The following is a 17,939-nucleotide window of genomic DNA, read 5'->3' as shown; positions in this document are numbered from 1 at the left end:
TCAGAGCATCATGCAGTGACCACCTGACAGGGCACTTGTAGAAATTACAGCTACGAGATTGGTCCAAACCCCTCGTTAGAGCTGGGGTAGATTCTCCGAGAAATTCTCCTCTCTCGAGCATGCCATCATTAGTCCCGATGTCGTCTTTGCGGGGGGAAATGATTCGGCATTGTACGTTTGGCCTGTAACGGTCTGAAGATTCCATTCTTGGTTAGACCAATTCCCACCATGCCGGGCCCTTGTTATTTATCAATGGGTGGTTATCCTCCGAAAGAGACTCCGGCTTGGATACAGCTTCACATAATTGTCACTGTTTGCCCTCGTTTTCTTATCAATTGACAAATATTGTTCAAACTCAAGCACATATTGCATCATGCCTTCTGCTGCACCCGAGACCGTTTCTAGCAATATTGTCGGCGGAGATGCCCAAAGCCGTCCACGTCTATCAGAACCCTTGACTTACACGGGTAGTCTTGATGACATTCCTCAGCTTGACGTCACCCCTGTCATTGGCCGTGAGTACAATGGTCTTCAAATTCGAGACCTCTTGAAATGGGATGAGAGACACATCCGTGACCTTGCAGTCACTATTTCTCAGCGAGGTGTTGTCTTTCTGAAGAACCAGGATGTCACTCCTCAGGAGATGAAGGAGTTTATGCTGCGGCTTACAGAGGTTGCTGGGTGCCCTACTAGCTCAGGTCTGCATGTGCATCCTTTGACTGAAGAGGGTAGCGAGTTGGGTGATCAGATCAGTGTTATCTCAAGTGAGAAGCAGAAGAAGGGTGGTGGTTTGACACATCAGCTCAGCGATGTAAGCCGATATGCATCTGCTGGGTGGCACAGCGATATCACCTTTGAGAAGGTTCCCTCAGACTATGCTATGCTCAAGATTCACACTCTACCAAAGACAGGTGGTGACACAGTATGTCTTTGCGACTCAGAGGTTCAAGCAACCCGTGTTGCTTGGCTCTCTTTTCACTCACCAACATCTTGCTAACATGAAATAGCTCTGGGCATCCGGATATGAGGTCTACGATAGACTCTCAGACCCCATGAAGAAGTTCCTCGAAGGATTGACCGCGACTCACGATGCCAGCTTCTTCCATGACGAGGCACGACGCCTAGGCAACCCGATCCGCAAAGGCATCCGTGGCTCTCCTCTAAATCAAGGCGAGAACCTCACATCCGTCCATCCTCTTATCCGAACAAACCCAGTCACAGGCTGGAAGTCAGTGTTTGTCAACAAGGGCTTCACCAAGCGTATTAATGGATTGTCAAAAGATGAGAGTGATACACTGCTGGCGTACCTCTTCAATCTAGTGACACAGAACCACGATGCCCAGGTCCGGTATCGTTGGAGCAAGAATGATCTTGCGATTTGGGATAATAGATCAACTTTCCACTGCGCGACATATGACTATGAGGAAGCGAGAGCTGGAGATCGAGTTTGTAGTCTTGGCGAAGCACCTTATCTTGATCTGTATAGCAAGAGTCGCAGGGAGGCACTTGGTATCTGATAATACCGGCTTATGTATAAAATTGAATGAAGAATGTGTAATGTCACCACATGGTGCTGTTGCCTCTAGTGATGAGCGTATGATGGCTGCTCTGTTAGTAGGCCTTGGGATGTGTTAAGAGGCATCCATGATACTCTTAGAGAAATAAACTGCTGTAGTCAAAGGGTCTGCCAAATTTATAGTAGATTGCAGTAAATTTGGGTAAACTCATCTAAGTCTTTATGTCATTTAGGCCTAAAGTTTAGGTAAACAATGATGTAGAGGCCTAAGTTGAGACGAGAATTTGATGACTTGATCAATCTATTTTAGTGCTCGTTAGCGATTAATACGCATGGCCCAAGCTTTTATCCAAGGGTGTGGTCGAGTCTGCACGAAATCTCCCGAATCACACTCAGTGTGTTTCTTCGAGGGCAATTGCAACCCTATTTCCTTTTTCAGGGTGCAATGAGATTGTTTTCGCATCACTGATGCCTCGATGAAGAATCCTTTAACATCTCCACTGCGGCGGGCTCTTTGCCTGCCGTTCAGAGCCCCTACTCCTGTTCCCACTGCTCCTGCTCCTCCAGGTCGTTCAGCGCTGACGAAACCCGGAGGTTACGATGCCGACCTGCCGATGATCCGTCGCACCTTCCATTCAGGACCCCTCCCCCGCATCAGCTCAAGAGCTAGAGCCTCAACTTACGGGTCAGCTCCTTCTATAACAACACCGTATCAACCTCTTCACCGCTCTCAATTACATTCCTTTCTCTCATCTACCTTTACCACAGCTTCTTCCCCTAGATCGGCTCTCACCCAAACTCTCCACAACTCAAAAGCCTCTTCTCTCGTCCCTCGTCAGCAGCAGCGTAACTGCTCTTGTCGACGAGCCATGTATCGCAACGGAAACGATGTCGCTAGCGCGAGTCTCGACATTCGTCGTGGACGTGAAGTTCTTCCCAAGAATGTCAAGCCCCTGCACTACGATCTTACCCTCGAGCCAAACTTCGAGACCTTCAAGTATGAAGGTACCGTCATTATCGACTTCGATGTCGTCGAAGATTCAACCTCTATTGCCCTGAACACGGTCGAAATTGATATCCACGAGACACTTGTTGAGGCCAATGGTGCCACTATTAGCTCCTCGCCTACCCTCGATTACAACAAGGACACCCAAACCACCACCGTTACCTTCGATAAGACGATTCCCGCTGGTCAAAAGGCGAGGTTGACTCAACGTTTCACTGGTACTCTCAACGATGACATGGCAGGTTTCTACAGGTCATCATACAAGGACGAAGATGGCAACACCAAATACCTTGCTACCACCCAGTTCGAGGCCACCGACGCTCGCCGTGCATTCCCTTGCCTGGACGAGCCAGCTCTGAAGGCGACATTCACCGTGACACTCATTGCTGACAAGGACCTGGTATGCTTGGGCAACATGGATGTCGCTTCTGAGAAAGAAGTCGACTCCAAGGTTACAGGCAAGAAGCGCAAGGCTATTACTTACAACAAGACTCCCATCATGTCTACCTACCTTCTGGCTTTCGTCATTGGTGACCTCAAGTCCTACGAGACTAACAACTTTCGAGTCCCTATCCGCGTGTGGTGCACTCCCGATCAAGACCTTGACCATGCCGTCTTTTCCGCCGAGCTAGCTGCACGAACACTCGAGTTCTATGAGCAGCAATTTGGCAGCCAATATCCACTCCCCAAGATGGACATGGTTGCTGTGCCCGACTTTGCTGCTGGTGCCATGGAGAACTGGGGTCTCATCACATATCGAGTCGTTGACCTTCTATTGGATGAAAAGACCAGCAGCGCCGTCACCAAAAAGCGGGTGGCTGAGGTCGTTCAACATGAGCTGGCTCATCAGTGGTTCGGCAACTTGGTCACAATGGACTTCTGGGATGGCCTGTGGCTAAAAGAAGGTTTCGCAACATGGATGTCTTGGTATTCATCTAACGCTTTTTACCCCGAGTGGAGGATTTGGGAAGGTTATGTTACAGAGGATCTTCGATCTGCCCTTGGTCTTGACTCTCTGCGCAGCTCTCACCCCATTGAAGTGCCTGTCAAGCGTGCTGATGAGGTCAACCAAATCTTCGATGCTATCTCATATGAGAAGGGTTCTTGTGTCCTGCGTATGATCTCAAAATACTTGGGTGAGGACGTCTTTCTAAAGGGTATCCGAATCTACCTCGACAGACACGCATACAGCAACACTGAGACCACAGACCTTTGGGCCGCTCTCAGCGAGGCCAGTGGTAAGGATGTTGAGCGCGTTGCTGACATCTGGACCAAGAAGGTCGGTTATCCAGTCGTAGCTGTCACAGAAGACGAAGGCAAGGGCACAATCCATGTCGAGCAGAACCGGTTCCTTAGAACGGCCGATGTCAAGCCCGAGGAGGATGAAGTCCTTTACCCCGTCTTCCTCAACCTTCGAACTAAGGACGGTATCCAGGAAGATCTGGCACTCAACACACGTGAGGCAGACTTCAAGGTGCCTGACTTTGACTTCTACAAGATTAACTCTGGCCATTCTGGTATCTACCGTACATCTTATACTAGCGAGCGACTTCAAAAGCTTGGTCAAAACGCCAAGGCGGGTCTCTTGGGTGTTGAGGATAGGGCCGGTATGATTGCTGATGCCGGTGCCCTTGCCGCTGCTGGTTATCAAAAGACATCTGGCCTGCTGTCGCTTCTCCAAGAATTCGACTCTGAAGACGAGTTCATTGTCTGGGATGAGATCACTCTCCGTGTCGGATCTCTCCGTGATGCTTGGATCTTTGAAGATGATGATGTTAATGAGGCTCTCAAGACTTTCCAGAGGGATCTGGTCAGCAAGAGAGCTAACGAAATTGGTTGGGATATTTCTGACAAGGATGACTTCACTGCCCAAAGAATGAAGGCTCTCATGTTCGGTAAGGCCGCCATTGTTGAGGACGAGCCTACTAAAAAGGCCGCTTTCGAACTGTTCGAAAAGTTCATCAATGGCGATCGAGATGCTGTACAGCCCAACTTGCGGCCTAGTGTTTTCGCTGTTGTGGTTACCTATGGAGGCGAAAAGGAGTACAACGATATCTTGAAAGAATATGAAACTGCTAAGCAAAGCAGTGAGCGAAACACTGCTCTCCGATCACTTGGTTTTGCAAAGGATCCTGCGCTTATCAAGCGAACTCTGGAGTACACTCTCAGTGATAACGTCAAGACGCAGGATATCTACATGCCTCTCAGCGGTCTCCGCGCTCACAAGGAGGGTATCTTGGCCCTTTGGGGATGGGTCAAGGACAACTGGGACGTTCTCACCAAGCGACTCCCACCTGGCATGTCACTCCTTGGCGATATGGTCGCCATTTCTACAAGCTCTCTCACACACAAGGACCAGATTTCCGATGTCAAGAGCTTCTTTGAGCAGAAGGGCACCAAGGGATTTGACCTTGAGCTAGCCCAGAGTCTTGATTCTATGACCGCGAAGCAAAACTGGCTCGCAAGGGATAAGGAGGATGTCAAGGAGTGGCTACGCAAGAACAAATACCTGTAAAATAATTGCATAAAGAAAGAGACAAGATGCTCAAGCATGGCTGCATCTGCATGAATGAGCAAGTTCAAATAAGTAACCATCTTACCAGTCTGCTATATGCTTGTGCCATACTGATATGGTCTTCCCTCATGCAGGAGTGCTGAAGAGGCACTGCAAAAGTGCTTCAAAACTGTTTCTATACAATGGCAAAGGCCGGGGATGTCGGCTGCGCGCGTAGTCAATATATAGTTGGCCAGACTGTATCACAGCAGGAGCAGATCAATGCAAGATTTCTTTGTTCATCTATTATACATGTACAGATATACAGTCATTCATCACCTTTGTTCATACGCCTCGCATGAACTTTTAAGCCTTACCAGTCAGCCAATCCCTTTCCATATTCTTGCCATATTTCCCTGTGCCAGTGACAGGCAGATCTCGCTTTTGCAACTCCTCCTCAATAATCTTCCAGCGACCAACAGCAACCTCACGGTCAATAGGTGTGACTCTCCTGTTGTGCACCTTGACGTTAGGAAGTGCGAACAGGGCCTTCTGGTCCTCCAGAACCTCGGCGAGCTTCTTGCCCCGCTTGGCGAATGTTAGGGCTACAGTGATGAGCTCCTGTGGTGTGCGGGAGGCGGCAACCTTGACGTCGGGAATGAAATGGCCTGTGAGTTGGTAGATACGCTTGCGGATCTGCATATTGTCAGTACAAATCACTTCTGGGAGAGGTAGACACATACAGCAAACTTGAGGTGGTCATTGTCAAGAGTGGCAGTCTTCCATGAGGGGTCCAGAGCATTAACCATCTGCTGAGCCTCCTCCGGAGAAATCTCAACCTTTTCCTCAATCAATCCGGGCCTAGTATGCTTCAGCTTCTCGGTGACGGCACTCCAATGAGTGCTAAGAAGAGGCTTTCCATCCTTAAATCGAATTCCCACGGACAATGTTCGGTCTAGGTGGGCCCTGTCACCAAAAGGCCACTTCTTTACCGCATATTCCTCAAGAAGTCCTCGCTGCTGGTATGAAAGTGACTCGACCAGAGCTTGGCGTACGTAAATCTCCATAACAGCTTGATCCTCTACTCGTTTTGCGCTGCCGAAACCTTGGAACTCGCTCTCCTCACCCCAGTGGCCTGGTTGATCCCACCATGTCTTGACGGGTGAAATCTCCTCCAAATCATCAATTGAAGTCGCAGGGGTATATTCGGTGTCGACAGACTCGACTTCCTTCTCGGTAATGGCTTCGGAATGGCTTGGAGGCAGCACGAGACGAGTGGTGCGTACAGAGTATGGTCTGCGGTCGACATTTGATAGATCCAAGGCCTCCTCTGGCAAGTTTGATGTCTGTTCTGGTTCTACTCTCTCTTGATAAGGATCATCGCCTCCAGGAGCTTCACCCTTCCACAGCTTATCTCGAAGCCATTCGGCCTTGCGACCGGCTGCGTGGACGGGGGTTGTTGAGAAGGCGACGCGGGCAACGAAGGGAACTCGGTTTACAGGGACGACTGTCGATGGAAGAGAGGCTAGGGCCCCTACCCGCGGTATTCGAGGCATTTTTACGTGACGAATCGGCGGACTGAGAGAAAGCCGAAAGAAGTCGTGATGATGAGACGGTTAGAGACCGGCTTCAATATGGAACTTTTTCCAGTGTGGTTCTATTGGCCAATGGGAGCTTACGAGGCTGAAGTGGATACTCTGACCGGCCCACTTGTTGTCAACTATCGATAGCCTCAAGTGATTGACGTGCAACCTCCATGATCGATAAGACATTATCTACAGCCCAAACTAGCCGTAATGGCACGAATATCTCTATTCATCCTCCTGCTGGGAGCTTTGATCTCGCTTGCCGCAGCGTGTTAGTACAACAGGCATCTACACTGAACAAAGCTAACACATCCCAGCCGCACCAACCTTCTGTAAATGCACATGCTTTAAGAACAGCACCATCATCCCCCTCGGTCCCAAAGGCGAGACATCCTCATCACAGCTCCGTCGCGCCGTCCTCGATTTCTCGACCCCCCATCTCGAGCCACGCTCGAAATCGAAATCATGTTCCGAATGTACCAAGGCCTTTTGTCTCAAGCAGGGCATTGACTTCTGCAAGGACGCGACAGAGGAGGACGTCACGACCATGTGCTTTCAACGTGATAGCAACAAAGACAAGATCATCGTATGGGCTTTCATCATTGGCACTGTTGGGTTGTTGGGCTGGGCTGCGTTCAAGAAGGTTGTGGCGTTACGCCAGGGGCCTACATTTGGGAGACAGGGCAGCAATTACGCTCCTATGCAAGGGAACTTCCGATGAGACGATAAAGGAGAGAGCATCTTACTCCTCTGTGTCTGGATAGGTGTGGTATCTGTGGTTCCGTCACTCGGTAGAGGAGTCTGGCGTCCTTGGGTTATCTGAAGTTTACAGGAGGTCAGTTGACCCCTTTGGTAATGTCCGGTATTCATGAGTGTATATGATAAAAAGATCAGGCATTGTGCCAATTTCCATGCAACCTATGTGCGCCGACTTTTCCATCACCTGACCTGTCTACCTAGGTCTATTCAATAACTCCCAAAACAACACAGCATTTTTGAACTAAATCCTCGTATTCCACTCCTTCTACTCCTCAGGTGCAACCTTCTAAGAGCGGTTGACCTTGCGGCGAGTGCGGACAGCATCAGCCAAGTCCTCGAGCACAACGGCTGTGTCTTCCCAGTTGATGCAAGCATCAGTGATGCTGACACCACGCTGGAGAGCAGCAGGACCCTCGGCGGGAACCTTTTGGTTACCCTCGCCAATGTTGGACTCGATCATGACACCAATGATGGCCTTCTCGCCCTCCCGAAGTTGTTCACCAACGACCTTGGCAACCTTGGGCTGGTTCTTGTGGTTCTTGGAAGAGTTACCTGACCCATGTTAGTATCTCAAGCTCGATTGTTATAGTTCGGAAACATACCGTGGGAGCAATCAATCATGATAGCCTCCTTCTGCTTCTTGTCCTGAAGGACCTTCTTGGCAGCCTGGACACTCTCCTTGTCGAAGTTTGTGCCCTTGGTTCCACCACGGAGAATAACGAAGCAGTGCTCGTTACCCTTGGTGCGGGTAATAGCAGCAAGGCCTTGCTTTGTGACACCCATGAAGTGGTGCTGAGCAGCAGCAGCGCCAATAGCGTCAATGGCAACACCAAGGCTACCGTCTGTGCCGTTCTTGAAACCAACAGGGAAAGACAGGCCGGAAGCAAGCTCACGGTGCAGCTGGGACTCGGTAGTACGGGCACCAATAGCACCAACGGAGATACAGTCGGCAAGGAACTGGGGAGAAATGGTATCGAGCATCTCGGTAGCAATAGGTAGACCCTTGCTGGTCAAGTCAACGAACAGCTGGCGGGAAACACGGAGACCCTTGTTGATCTTGAAAGAGTTGTCGATATCGGGATCGTTGATGAGACCCTTCCAGCCAACGGTTGTTCGGGGCTTCTCGAGGTAGGCGCGCATCACGATGCAGAGATCGTCGGAGAGCTTGTCAGAGAGCTCCTTGAGTCTGGAAGCGTATTCCTGAGCGGCGGCAGGGTCGTGAATGGAGCAGGGGCCGACAACGACGAGGAGTCTGTCGCTCTCGCCAAGGACAATGTCGGCAGCATCTTGACGACCCTTGACAACGGTGTTCGTGGCCTTCTCGGGGAGAGGGATCTCGGAGGTGAGAAGAGCGGGAGGGATCAAAGGATCCTGTCCGAGGACTAGTTCGAATTAGCTGCGGTTCTTGGTGTGTTACGAATACAGCGTGGGGGTTTGTTGCAATTCAGAATGCTGTGAGCCCAGAGCCAACTGCAGAAAAAGAAGCTCTCTGTGTCGCCTCCAAGGTACTGAAGCATTGCGCTGCAAGGAGAGCTGCCACAGAGCGCATCATGACTTCTCGGTGCCCAATTGCAGCGCAATTTCCAAGGAACAACAATGTTCATGGGGGAAAACTGACCTCTGGTGTCATCGGCAGCGATACTGACCATTTCTACGGCTGAAGGCATTGTGTATATGTGAGCTGCTGGACTTGTCCAAAGTTGAAATTTTGATATGGAGGGGCACAGTTCGATCTACCTTTTGGAGGGAAGAGATATAGTATTTCAGTGAAGCTCAACGGAGTAGGCGACCGAGGTGAGTCAAAAGAAACTTCAATACGAGCGCCACGAGGCTGAAGACGGTGATGTGCGTTGAAAGGTAGAGAGAAGGTATATGAGATGGAGCGAGCGAGAGAGAGATTCAGTTGTAGACACAAATTTTACCTAGCTTGGCTCAGGGTGACTCTTCTCGCACCACTCACTCACTCGCTCACTACCACACCGGAGGTGCTTCGGAGGGGACCCCACCGAGGGGTTGTGTTTTTTACAGGGAGTTACATGCGAAATACATTGGCCAACTACGTCAGGGTTCTAGAATCTCTGAAATTATCAATGGTCTAAGCTCAATTGGCTCCGGTCTGGGTCCGTCGCAGAGCAGAGCTCAACATCTCGGTGAGGCCTGGCCAGTAAATACTGAACATCGGACATGTGCATTCATCTCAGAGCCACATGCCCTCGAAACAAAGCTCAAATCGCAGACCGCCTGTGCCGGAGGCTTCTTTCTGTATGCAAGAAACGGGCGATACCCTTTTACCGCCGCGTTCGCTTCCCTTTCAGCTCGTGGGTGCAACCTCCGCAGTTTTGTGAGAGGCCATCATGCACCACGGTTCACTGTCGTATTGCATTAGCTCTCGACGAGTTGGTGCGGTAAGACAGGGCAAACGATGGAAACACAATATTCGACCATCGCAAGTTCTCTCTGAGGCGATCATGTCTCCCCTCGGCCATTGAGTATCCATGATCACTTTCCCAGACTCCTATTCCCCCTCGTGTTCATGGACGACAATAATGTCCGGGCCTACGGAGTGTGATAATTTCGATCCGGAGTTCAAGGGTCTCGTCCCAAGAAACTAGCGTCCAATAACATCGCCTACTTCTCCCTACCAATAAACGCGTCTCGGAAAACAACGTGAATCAACATACGATAATCAACTATAACCCTTCTAAAATAATATGAACTGATGTAAAATATAATTGCATCTCGGAAAAAACGAGTCTAGGGATGAGTTTTTGGTGACGTCGGTATGTGAACATATTGTGATACGGCCTGTTGGTATCGTGGCTGCTTGCAAATCTCCCCACGTTTGGAAGTTTGTATGTTCACAGTAACACAAGGAATGCGTGTCGCCGAGAAAAAGGGGGGCAACAAACCGTCCAACGATTATTCAACGATTTATCGTAATTCATGCACTCGAGGATGTGATACTTCTTAAGAAGACATAATTCGTGTCACATCCCAGATAGTTCTCGACGATCGAGTTTTCGTACAACTCACAAGATACATACACACTACCCTACATCGACTCGGATGATTCAGTGGCCGAGCAATTGATCGACCAACTGCAGAAGCTGTCTCACATCTCCGAGCCAAATCGAGACCCGTTTCTGACATCTCAGAAGGAACACGCACTCACTGAGACTCAAGCCGAGGAAGCGAAACATAGCTGAAACCAAGACATACAGAGTTCCGTTGCCAACATGTCAACTCTCAGAGCTCTGGTCAAACATGGTGAACCGCGTTGCGTCTGAGAGCCTCGCATCGCCCCGGGGAGCGGATCTGTTGGTCCGTGAGACCCTTGTTGCTAGTCCAGGCTGTCCACTCAGCCCGCCTCTTTACTCTTCCCGTGTAACTCACTTGGTGAACCTGTGCGAGCATTGTGCACAGCATGAGGCTATGAGCATGAGCATGACAAGCCTCAATCATCCAGGGATCGTGCCGATTAAGTCATCGGTTTGTTCAAGGGATCGCTCGGATTCTCGGCGACCCCACGACTAATACGACTCTGGCAAGTAGCATGAGGCATTGGAATCGGATCGTCTGGTCTGTTGCAAGGTGCGCCGTGGCGTTGGTACAAACTTTGGCTTCCATCCCATCCATTTCTTGCACTTTCATTCACAGAACCGACCAACCAACCCCTTTTCCTTTTTGACAATCATTACAATTCAATTCATTCACTCTCTTATTTTGTTGAGCTTCTAGTTAAGCTGTAGTATCATTCATTGGCGTGTATTTCTTTAATTCATTAACTCGATTCGTCAATTGCCGTGCAAATCATCTTCAACCACCTCTTTTTATCCTTTGTTTACTTTCCTACTTTCATCCCATGTTCTTATCACCAACGGCCTCGCCCTTCACCAACGCCCGAGTATAATCCCTCCAAGCTACTCCGTATATCCAAGACATTATAGATCAACTTATTTCCCCGCTCCTTCCAATTGTCTCACTTATTTTCTGATATTCACTTCCTTATACCCTCTTTTGATTTGCTGTTGGCCCTCCTCTTTTTTCAAGTAACAGTCAGCCCCAGCCAGCCCCAAAACCAATTCCCAGCCTCCGCCCACCAGCTTTGCTACTGTTGCGTTCCAACTTCCAAGCTTCGCTCCCCACCCTCACAGGCTATTATAGGCTACCACAGGCTGCCTACAGAACCCAGTCGATCCACGCTAGTCCGTGGCTTCCTTCGCCGACGACAGGCCGCCACTTCCCTCGTGAATCGGATGCTCACTAACAACTTGCCCACGCCGACCAAACTCTCTTCAACTCTCTACGACCCAACCTCTTGCTCTCTACCTTGGCTTTGTCATTGACGTTATCGCACCGCACCGCATCGCATTCATATTTCTCGGCAGCATCACCGCTGAATCGACACTTTTGCTTTATCTCGTATTATCACGTTACTACAGTACACTACACCACTCGCCTTGTATCAGATACCCCCGCGGTGCTACTGCTACTGCTACTGTAACTACGACCCTCCAAGGGACCTTTGTCCGTCGACATTAGAGAGCCGTATCCACCTGTGTTAATACTCAGGGTCCAGCAGCAAAGTCGACATCATTTGTTCCAGATTGTCGGATTTGTTCAGTATTTTCTGACCGCAACTGCTTTTTCACCCAATCAATATACAGCCAGTGATAAAATGTTTGCTGCTCAGAATGCTGGTTTTGATCAGCGGAAACGAGCCCGTGAAGAGGAAGAACTCGCCAATGCCAACGGCATGAGCTTCAGCGAGCACCGCAACGTAAGTTTCCTGCAATCGCAGCCACGACGGCGTTTTCACATGATGTCGAATACTAACAATGTGGCAGAAACGTATCCAGTGCCTTCCACTCCGTGCATATCCTAGAACGACGGAACAATGGCAACCTGATGCGCCCATGCCAGCCCCGAGCTTCGCCCCCCACGATCACCTTCAGCCAGAAATTCGACAATGGTCATCGTCGACCAACATGACATCACAGTCTCATGGGGACACCGACATGGATATGATGCAGACATATCAACCTCAGCATCATGATCCGGGCCGACTTGGGGTGATGCACCAAGATCCTGACAACGCAAACGGGCGTCTGCCCACGCCTATTCAGCCAAGCTTTGCTGCGCAGGTTCGAGGTCAACAGGCTGTGACAACTCCTAACGGTGTTGCAAACCTAGGCCACCAAAACACCGGCTTTGGCGATGACCAGAGTGTCCCTCGCACAATGGCCGGAGGATGGCAAGCCTTCCAGAACGAACGACGTCTTCCCTCACCCATTTCCGAAGGTGATGATTCTATGGCCTGCCAACCAATCACCCCCACAGGTATGCAGTTTGATGCCAGTGCCCACGGTTTTGTCACCCCCGGTATGGAGCACCCCAACGTGACCGTTGAGCCTTCACCTCCCCATGATGTGGAACATCCTATGATGGATGTAGAATCCCACTGCTCGGGCAATTCGGTCGACGGTGATGGTGATCCCACAACCCCTTCTCCTAGGAGAGGTCATATTCGCAGCCGACACACCGTCAACAACTGGACGTGGCAACCCGGCATGAAGAAGAGCTTCAGCATAGGATACCGAGCAGACTGCGAGAAGTGCCGCTTAAAGGTTCCAGGACACTTCAACCACATCATTATTTCTTAGGGAAGCGAGAAGATTATACTAGATCCTGACAAACAGCCTTCACTATAGGACAGCGGTGTGAGGCCGCTTGATTGGAGAAAGAAACGACAGAGGCGCAAACTCGCTTTTAGTGATTTCGTTTCGCGTGAAATTGGTTCCATCGGCGAAAGGGAAAACTGCAGTCCCATGTTGGTTGCAACACTGTGAGGAGATGCAAACGCCTTGAGCTCAAACTATCACAGACGGCCATGGTTTAGGCATGGTCGGACGTTGAGGAGACGGACTGGAATCTGCCAGTTCAAGACGATCTTTTATTTTTCCTCGCTTTTCATTTTTTTTTTTTTTTTGGGTTTGTTTACTTGGCGTTATAGGCAATGGCAAGCGGGCGGGTATGGATAGCATTTGGTCATAACGGGAATACATTGATCACCCTGGAAATAGGGAATCGGAAGTTAGCGATACGATCTTGAGATCGTCAGGTATGCATGGCAATACCAGAATAGCGATAATGTCAATTTCAGTAATGGGGACATCACCTTATCACCCATCTTGAAGAACCTGATCAGTGACGCTTATTTGATCGCTTGGTATTGAATAGATATGGTAAGTAGACTTGTTCCCTGATGGTACATACAAGATGGTCCCCCGACGCCGTCTAATGCACTGCCAATCTACACGTATGATACACTCCTTTTGGTCCCACCACGTACACTCCGCTTTGTTTTTCTTCATGTTGCCATCCGTTCCTCTTTCCAATTAGATTTTTATACATCTCACCAGAACTTCCACCAAGACTTGTTAGGAGTTGAGCCACCTGCAGGCTCAACACCCAGCCTGTCTAGGGGGCCTCCATTTTGTTGACGCTCCCGCTCTGCTGCCATGGCCTCCTCCAGCCTCACCTTGACAGTTCCCGACTCGGCTGACTGTGTCTGATAATCCTGGAGGCCTTGTGTTGACTCCTCCTTCTTCTCTCCGCCGCCTAGCACACTAGAGAAAACCCCTAGCACACCCTTCCCACTCGATGGCTTTGTGACACTCTCCTCCGTGTTTTCTTTAAATGTGGGCTTGATGTGTTCTTCGAAATGTGTGCGGTGTGAAGGTGCTTCGAGCAAAGGTGGTAGCTTCTCGCCTCTTGCCTCGGCAGCTTGGTTGGCTTCCTCGACGAGAAGGATCTGTTCCTCTGTAGCCTCGCCCTTGATGTAGGCGAGACGTGCCATAGCAAGCTCATCGGCTTCAAGTAGCTTTTGGGCCTCGACCCATTCGGCTCGGCGGGCTCGGTTGTAACGAACCATATCCCAGACAGAGTATCCGGAGACAACAGCTGCAACAACTGGAATGCTTGTCAGCTGGCGAATTCAGTCGAATGCCTCGTTCAGTCGTTCGTACCTGTAAACACCACAATGCTTCCCACCGTCCAACGATGCGCTACATCGAAGACTCTCCTCGAAGCATCGATGAACTTATCCGTCTTGCTAATGCTGGCATGCTGAGCAGCTAGATGAGCCTGTCGCAGTCTCCTCACTCGCTGCTCGGGTGTTTCGCCTGGGATGCGTGGTGTTCTCTGAGCGGCTTTCGATGTTGCGTGGGGGATTGTGGACGTAAATCGTGTTGCGTCCTTTACGCTCCGGGGGCCCATCCTGGAAGCCATTGTCTCTGTGTGAGGAAGGGTTTATTCCACGGAGAATAATTACCAGGGCGAGGTGATCGAATGGATTGGCCGTTGACGGGATGGATGGAAAGTGGTGTCATGAGATTTTTCGAACTGCTGCGAGAAGGAATTGTGAGAATGTGATTGGTGCGGAGTAGCTTCGGGTGAGAGGATGGTGGGCTGTGAAGATGGAGATAATGGAAGATGATGTCGACTACCTGAGAACCTAGATCACAAGCGCCAAAAATACTTGAGTAGATTCAGCACATGTCCTGGGAACCAACCCTTTGACGATTTCATTTTTGCATCTGACGCCAATAACGAATTTCTGTTGCTACTGTACTGTACTGTACTGTACTGTTAAGATGCTCGTCAATGGAAGGCATTTGCAGTCACCACGGCAGTGTGTTTGGCTAATCTCGAGAAACACGCAAATGCGCTGTGCCCATTGTCAAGTAATCACGTCCACGGAATGCCATGCTGTAAATAAATAACATGAGCCGAAGATTATCTGACCGCTACCATGGAGGATATCAATCCACAGGTTACGGCGAGTAGAAGTGGGAGTGAGGCAGAACGAGAGCTGTGTTTACGCTTCAGCGACAGGATTAAATCGCGAGCTGTGCGCTTCACGAATGGAATTTCGAGGCTGTTGACGTCTGAGTGATCACACAGGGATGCATAGTCACGGCGAGGCATGGATGGCATTCAAATCTAAGCATCACAACAAATCACGCGAGACTCTTCTTCATGCGACGGCATCAAGCCATCAACACAATGAAAAGTGTGGGTTTAAATCAAAAATTCCGCCGACTATGGCCCCGAAGGACAATAGAGCATAGAGTGACTCCGCGATGTGCAATGCAGGCCCTCCATGCTGAGGAAGCCAATTCTTGAGCTGGCTTCCTCTCAACAAGGTAAGTATGAAGAAGAAAAGAAAAACGGGACAAGATGAGGGAGGGAGACCGGCTTTATATAGGCAGATGGAGAACGGACTGATGCCTTGATAATGAGGCGTCACCTTTGGTGCCTGAGAAATTGCAAGCAGGCAGCAGGGCAGGGGCCACTTTTTGTGGATGCTTGAAATTGTGCAAATGCCTGGCACCTGTGTGCACCTGCCAAACCAAAATTAAGTTGAGATTTTATGAAATTATTTTCTGAGCGAATGTGTTCCTGCCGCAATTGGTGGTTGTGGAGTGCATGGACCACAGAGAGGGAAAGTTACATCTAGATGCAGCGACTAGCGCCAGTGCTGAAGAAATGCATGACCAGTGATGATTTGACAAAGACCTTCCTGATCGTGATACTTGAACAAGCAGTGCACATTCAGACATTATACCCTCTAACCTTGGTACTTAGGTATTGTCTGTCATAACGCCTCAAGGACATCTCTTTCGTTTAAGTCAACGATAAAGAGCTTTGGCTTTTCTAGGGACATTTACCTTGTCTGCATGTGTACAGGACGATGGGTAATCTCAGCGTCAATGGCTACCAAGCAAAAATACATTGAATGCCAATTTGAAACATTTCTCATGATGTGAAGACTACGAATCACATTCTGACAATGAGACATTCTGATGTTCCATAAGCCCGAAGGCATTCGACGTGATGAGACATTCAAGAGGAGGTTCCAGGTCGAGCGCATACAAACACTTTTCTATTGTGAAAATCTCTTACCAAAACAGATTTTGTGCTAGTAATAATGTCCGTGAATCGTCGTAATGATATACAGAGCCTTCTGCACTTCTGCACTTCCAATTCTGCCCATCAATAGCAACTCGCTGCTGTTCTGAATCACTTACACCAAGTCTCGAAGCTCGCCTAACTCCTGTCCTGGCGGCACCGCTGCAACAATCTCCCGATCATGCATTTGAAGACCCACTAAGCACGTGACCCGCAATTTCGGACTCCACCCCACTAAATGGAATCGGCCACAGGGCAAAACCCTTCTTGGAGTAGGAAATTGGACAAGCCTCTACCCTCCGAATTTTACACGCCTCACGACCGACATCGACCATCGGAGCACGTTGATCGCAAGCAGACACAATGGTATGGAGATACGCCCAATGCGATGGATAATGTTCATCGCGCTCGAGTGCATTCGCATTTGCTGACCTGATTTATTACAGGCGATCAAGCACAACCAGAAGCTCGTCAACAACCGTGAGCCGCACCACTCCCGAATAACGATATGATAGAGGATTTGAGGGACTGACTCCTTCAACAGACTTCCGCAAGGATTGGCAGCGCCGGGTTCGAACCCACTTCGACCAGGTATGACGATGCACCCGACGAGAAGAGAAGAGAAGAAACGATTCATCTCGATTTTCTGGAAATTCACTTGGCACACAAATATTGACTATGGAATAGCCCGGCAAGAAGTCGCGGAGACGCACAGCTCGTCAGGCCAAGGCTGCTGCCCTCGCTCCTCGACCTGTCGACAAGCTCCGACCTGTTGTGCGATGCCCTACCCTTAAGTACAACCGCCGTGTCCGCTCCGGCCGTGGTTTCACCCTGGCTGAGCTCAAGGTATGATATTTTGCGTCTCGGTCGAATGCACACGATACGAGATACGCCAGAAAATTTGCAGTTCTAACAACCACGCAGGAGGCCGGTATCCCCAAGGCTTTCGCTCCCACCATCGGCATCGCTGTCGATTTCCGCCGACAGAACCTCAGCGAGGAGTCCCTCGCTGCCAACGTTGCCCGCCTCAAGGCCTACCAGGAGCGATTGATCCTCCTCCCCCGCCGATCCAACGCCCCCAAGAAGGGTGACACCAAGACCGACGTCTCCAAGATCGAGAAGGCCTCCCACGTCTCTGCTGCTCTCCCCATTGCCCCCACCGACATCGCTTTCAAGGAGATCAAGAAGGGTGACATGCCTTCCAACATCGAGGCCGGTGCTTACCGAACTCTCCGTGTCGCTCGTGCCAACGCCCGATACGAGGGTGCCCGACAGAAGCGTGTGCGGGATGCCGCCGAGGCCGAGTCGGCTAAGAAATAAACTTGCAAAAAGGGAACTGGTGTTTGAGGGTTTTGCTCTTTGCGTCTCTGAGACATGGGCAACGTCGGTTCGAGGCTCTGATGAAAGGCTTGGCCGGGTATGGAGGAAAGATACTCTAGGTCCAGCTCAAGAAATTTACTGCATGATCACCGGCTTTGCTCTATCATTACTTGGTCAATGGATGCATTACGTGCATATGGTATCTCTTTTTTAAAAAGTTATTCGTTATGATTTCAATCCTCTGGACGATTTGTAAAGTGATGTCTATGTTTAGTATCTGTGTTT

General features: G+C 49.9%; 8 protein-coding genes across 8 annotated transcripts; 5 read left to right on the top strand and 3 right to left on the bottom strand.

Annotated features, from left to right (window-relative positions):
* Positions 1-373: 373 nt before the first annotated feature.
* On the top strand, positions 374-1,517 carry FMAN_08840 (putative taurine dioxygenase; the record flags this gene model as incomplete). Its single annotated transcript, XM_041829614.1, has 2 exons — positions 374-922; positions 1,008-1,517. The coding sequence occupies 2 exons, from the start codon at positions 374-376 to the stop codon at positions 1,515-1,517; spliced, it is 1,059 nt and encodes a 352-aa protein (XP_041680360.1).
* Positions 1,518-1,992: 475 nt separating this feature from the next.
* On the top strand, positions 1,993-5,037 carry FMAN_08839 (putative APE2-aminopeptidase yscII; the record flags this gene model as incomplete). The annotated part of the gene is made up of 1 exon (XM_041829613.1): positions 1,993-5,037. One exon carries the CDS (start codon positions 1,993-1,995, stop codon positions 5,035-5,037), a length of 3,045 nt encoding a protein of 1,014 aa, XP_041680359.1.
* A 345-nt stretch (positions 5,038-5,382) lies between these two features.
* FMAN_08838 (uncharacterized protein) lies at positions 5,383-6,572 on the bottom strand (the record flags this gene model as incomplete). The annotated part of the gene is made up of 2 exons (XM_041829612.1): positions 5,383-5,712; positions 5,760-6,572. 2 exons carry the CDS (start codon positions 6,570-6,572, stop codon positions 5,383-5,385), a joined length of 1,143 nt encoding a protein of 380 aa, XP_041680358.1.
* Positions 6,573-6,812: 240 nt separating this feature from the next.
* FMAN_08837 (uncharacterized protein) lies at positions 6,813-7,323 on the top strand (the record flags this gene model as incomplete). Its single annotated transcript, XM_041829611.1, has 2 exons — positions 6,813-6,873; positions 6,920-7,323. 2 exons carry the CDS (start codon positions 6,813-6,815, stop codon positions 7,321-7,323), a joined length of 465 nt encoding a protein of 154 aa, XP_041680357.1.
* A 324-nt stretch (positions 7,324-7,647) lies between these two features.
* Positions 7,648-9,028, bottom strand: FMAN_08836 (putative 3-deoxy-D-arabino-heptulosonate 7-phosphate (DAHP) synthase isoenzyme; the record flags this gene model as incomplete). The annotated part of the gene is made up of 3 exons (XM_041829610.1): positions 7,648-7,913; positions 7,964-8,743; positions 8,980-9,028. The coding sequence occupies 3 exons, from the start codon at positions 9,026-9,028 to the stop codon at positions 7,648-7,650; spliced, it is 1,095 nt and encodes a 364-aa protein (XP_041680356.1).
* Positions 9,029-12,039: 3,011 nt separating this feature from the next.
* FMAN_08835 (uncharacterized protein) lies at positions 12,040-13,024 on the top strand (the record flags this gene model as incomplete). The annotated part of the gene is made up of 2 exons (XM_041829609.1): positions 12,040-12,141; positions 12,209-13,024. 2 exons carry the CDS (start codon positions 12,040-12,042, stop codon positions 13,022-13,024), a joined length of 918 nt encoding a protein of 305 aa, XP_041680355.1.
* A 752-nt stretch (positions 13,025-13,776) lies between these two features.
* FMAN_08834 (uncharacterized protein) lies at positions 13,777-14,651 on the bottom strand (the record flags this gene model as incomplete). The annotated part of the gene is made up of 2 exons (XM_041829607.1): positions 13,777-14,333; positions 14,390-14,651. 2 exons carry the CDS (start codon positions 14,649-14,651, stop codon positions 13,777-13,779), a joined length of 819 nt encoding a protein of 272 aa, XP_041680354.1.
* Positions 14,652-16,572: 1,921 nt separating this feature from the next.
* On the top strand, positions 16,573-17,654 carry FMAN_08833 (putative ribosomal protein L13B; the record flags this gene model as incomplete). Its single annotated transcript, XM_041829606.1, has 5 exons — positions 16,573-16,731; positions 16,781-16,814; positions 16,879-16,925; positions 17,022-17,180; positions 17,259-17,654. The coding sequence occupies 5 exons, from the start codon at positions 16,573-16,575 to the stop codon at positions 17,652-17,654; spliced, it is 795 nt and encodes a 264-aa protein (XP_041680353.1).
* Between the last annotated feature and the right edge of the window lie 285 nt (positions 17,655-17,939).

The sequence above is a fragment of the Fusarium mangiferae genome, assembly GCF_900044065.1.
Source record: "Fusarium mangiferae strain MRC7560 genome assembly, contig: FMAN_scaffold004, whole genome shotgun sequence".
Lineage (NCBI taxonomy): Eukaryota > Fungi > Ascomycota > Sordariomycetes > Hypocreales > Nectriaceae > Fusarium > Fusarium mangiferae.
The sequence above is the reverse complement of the archived record's forward strand: the minus strand, read 5'-3'. Positions and strand labels throughout refer to the sequence as shown.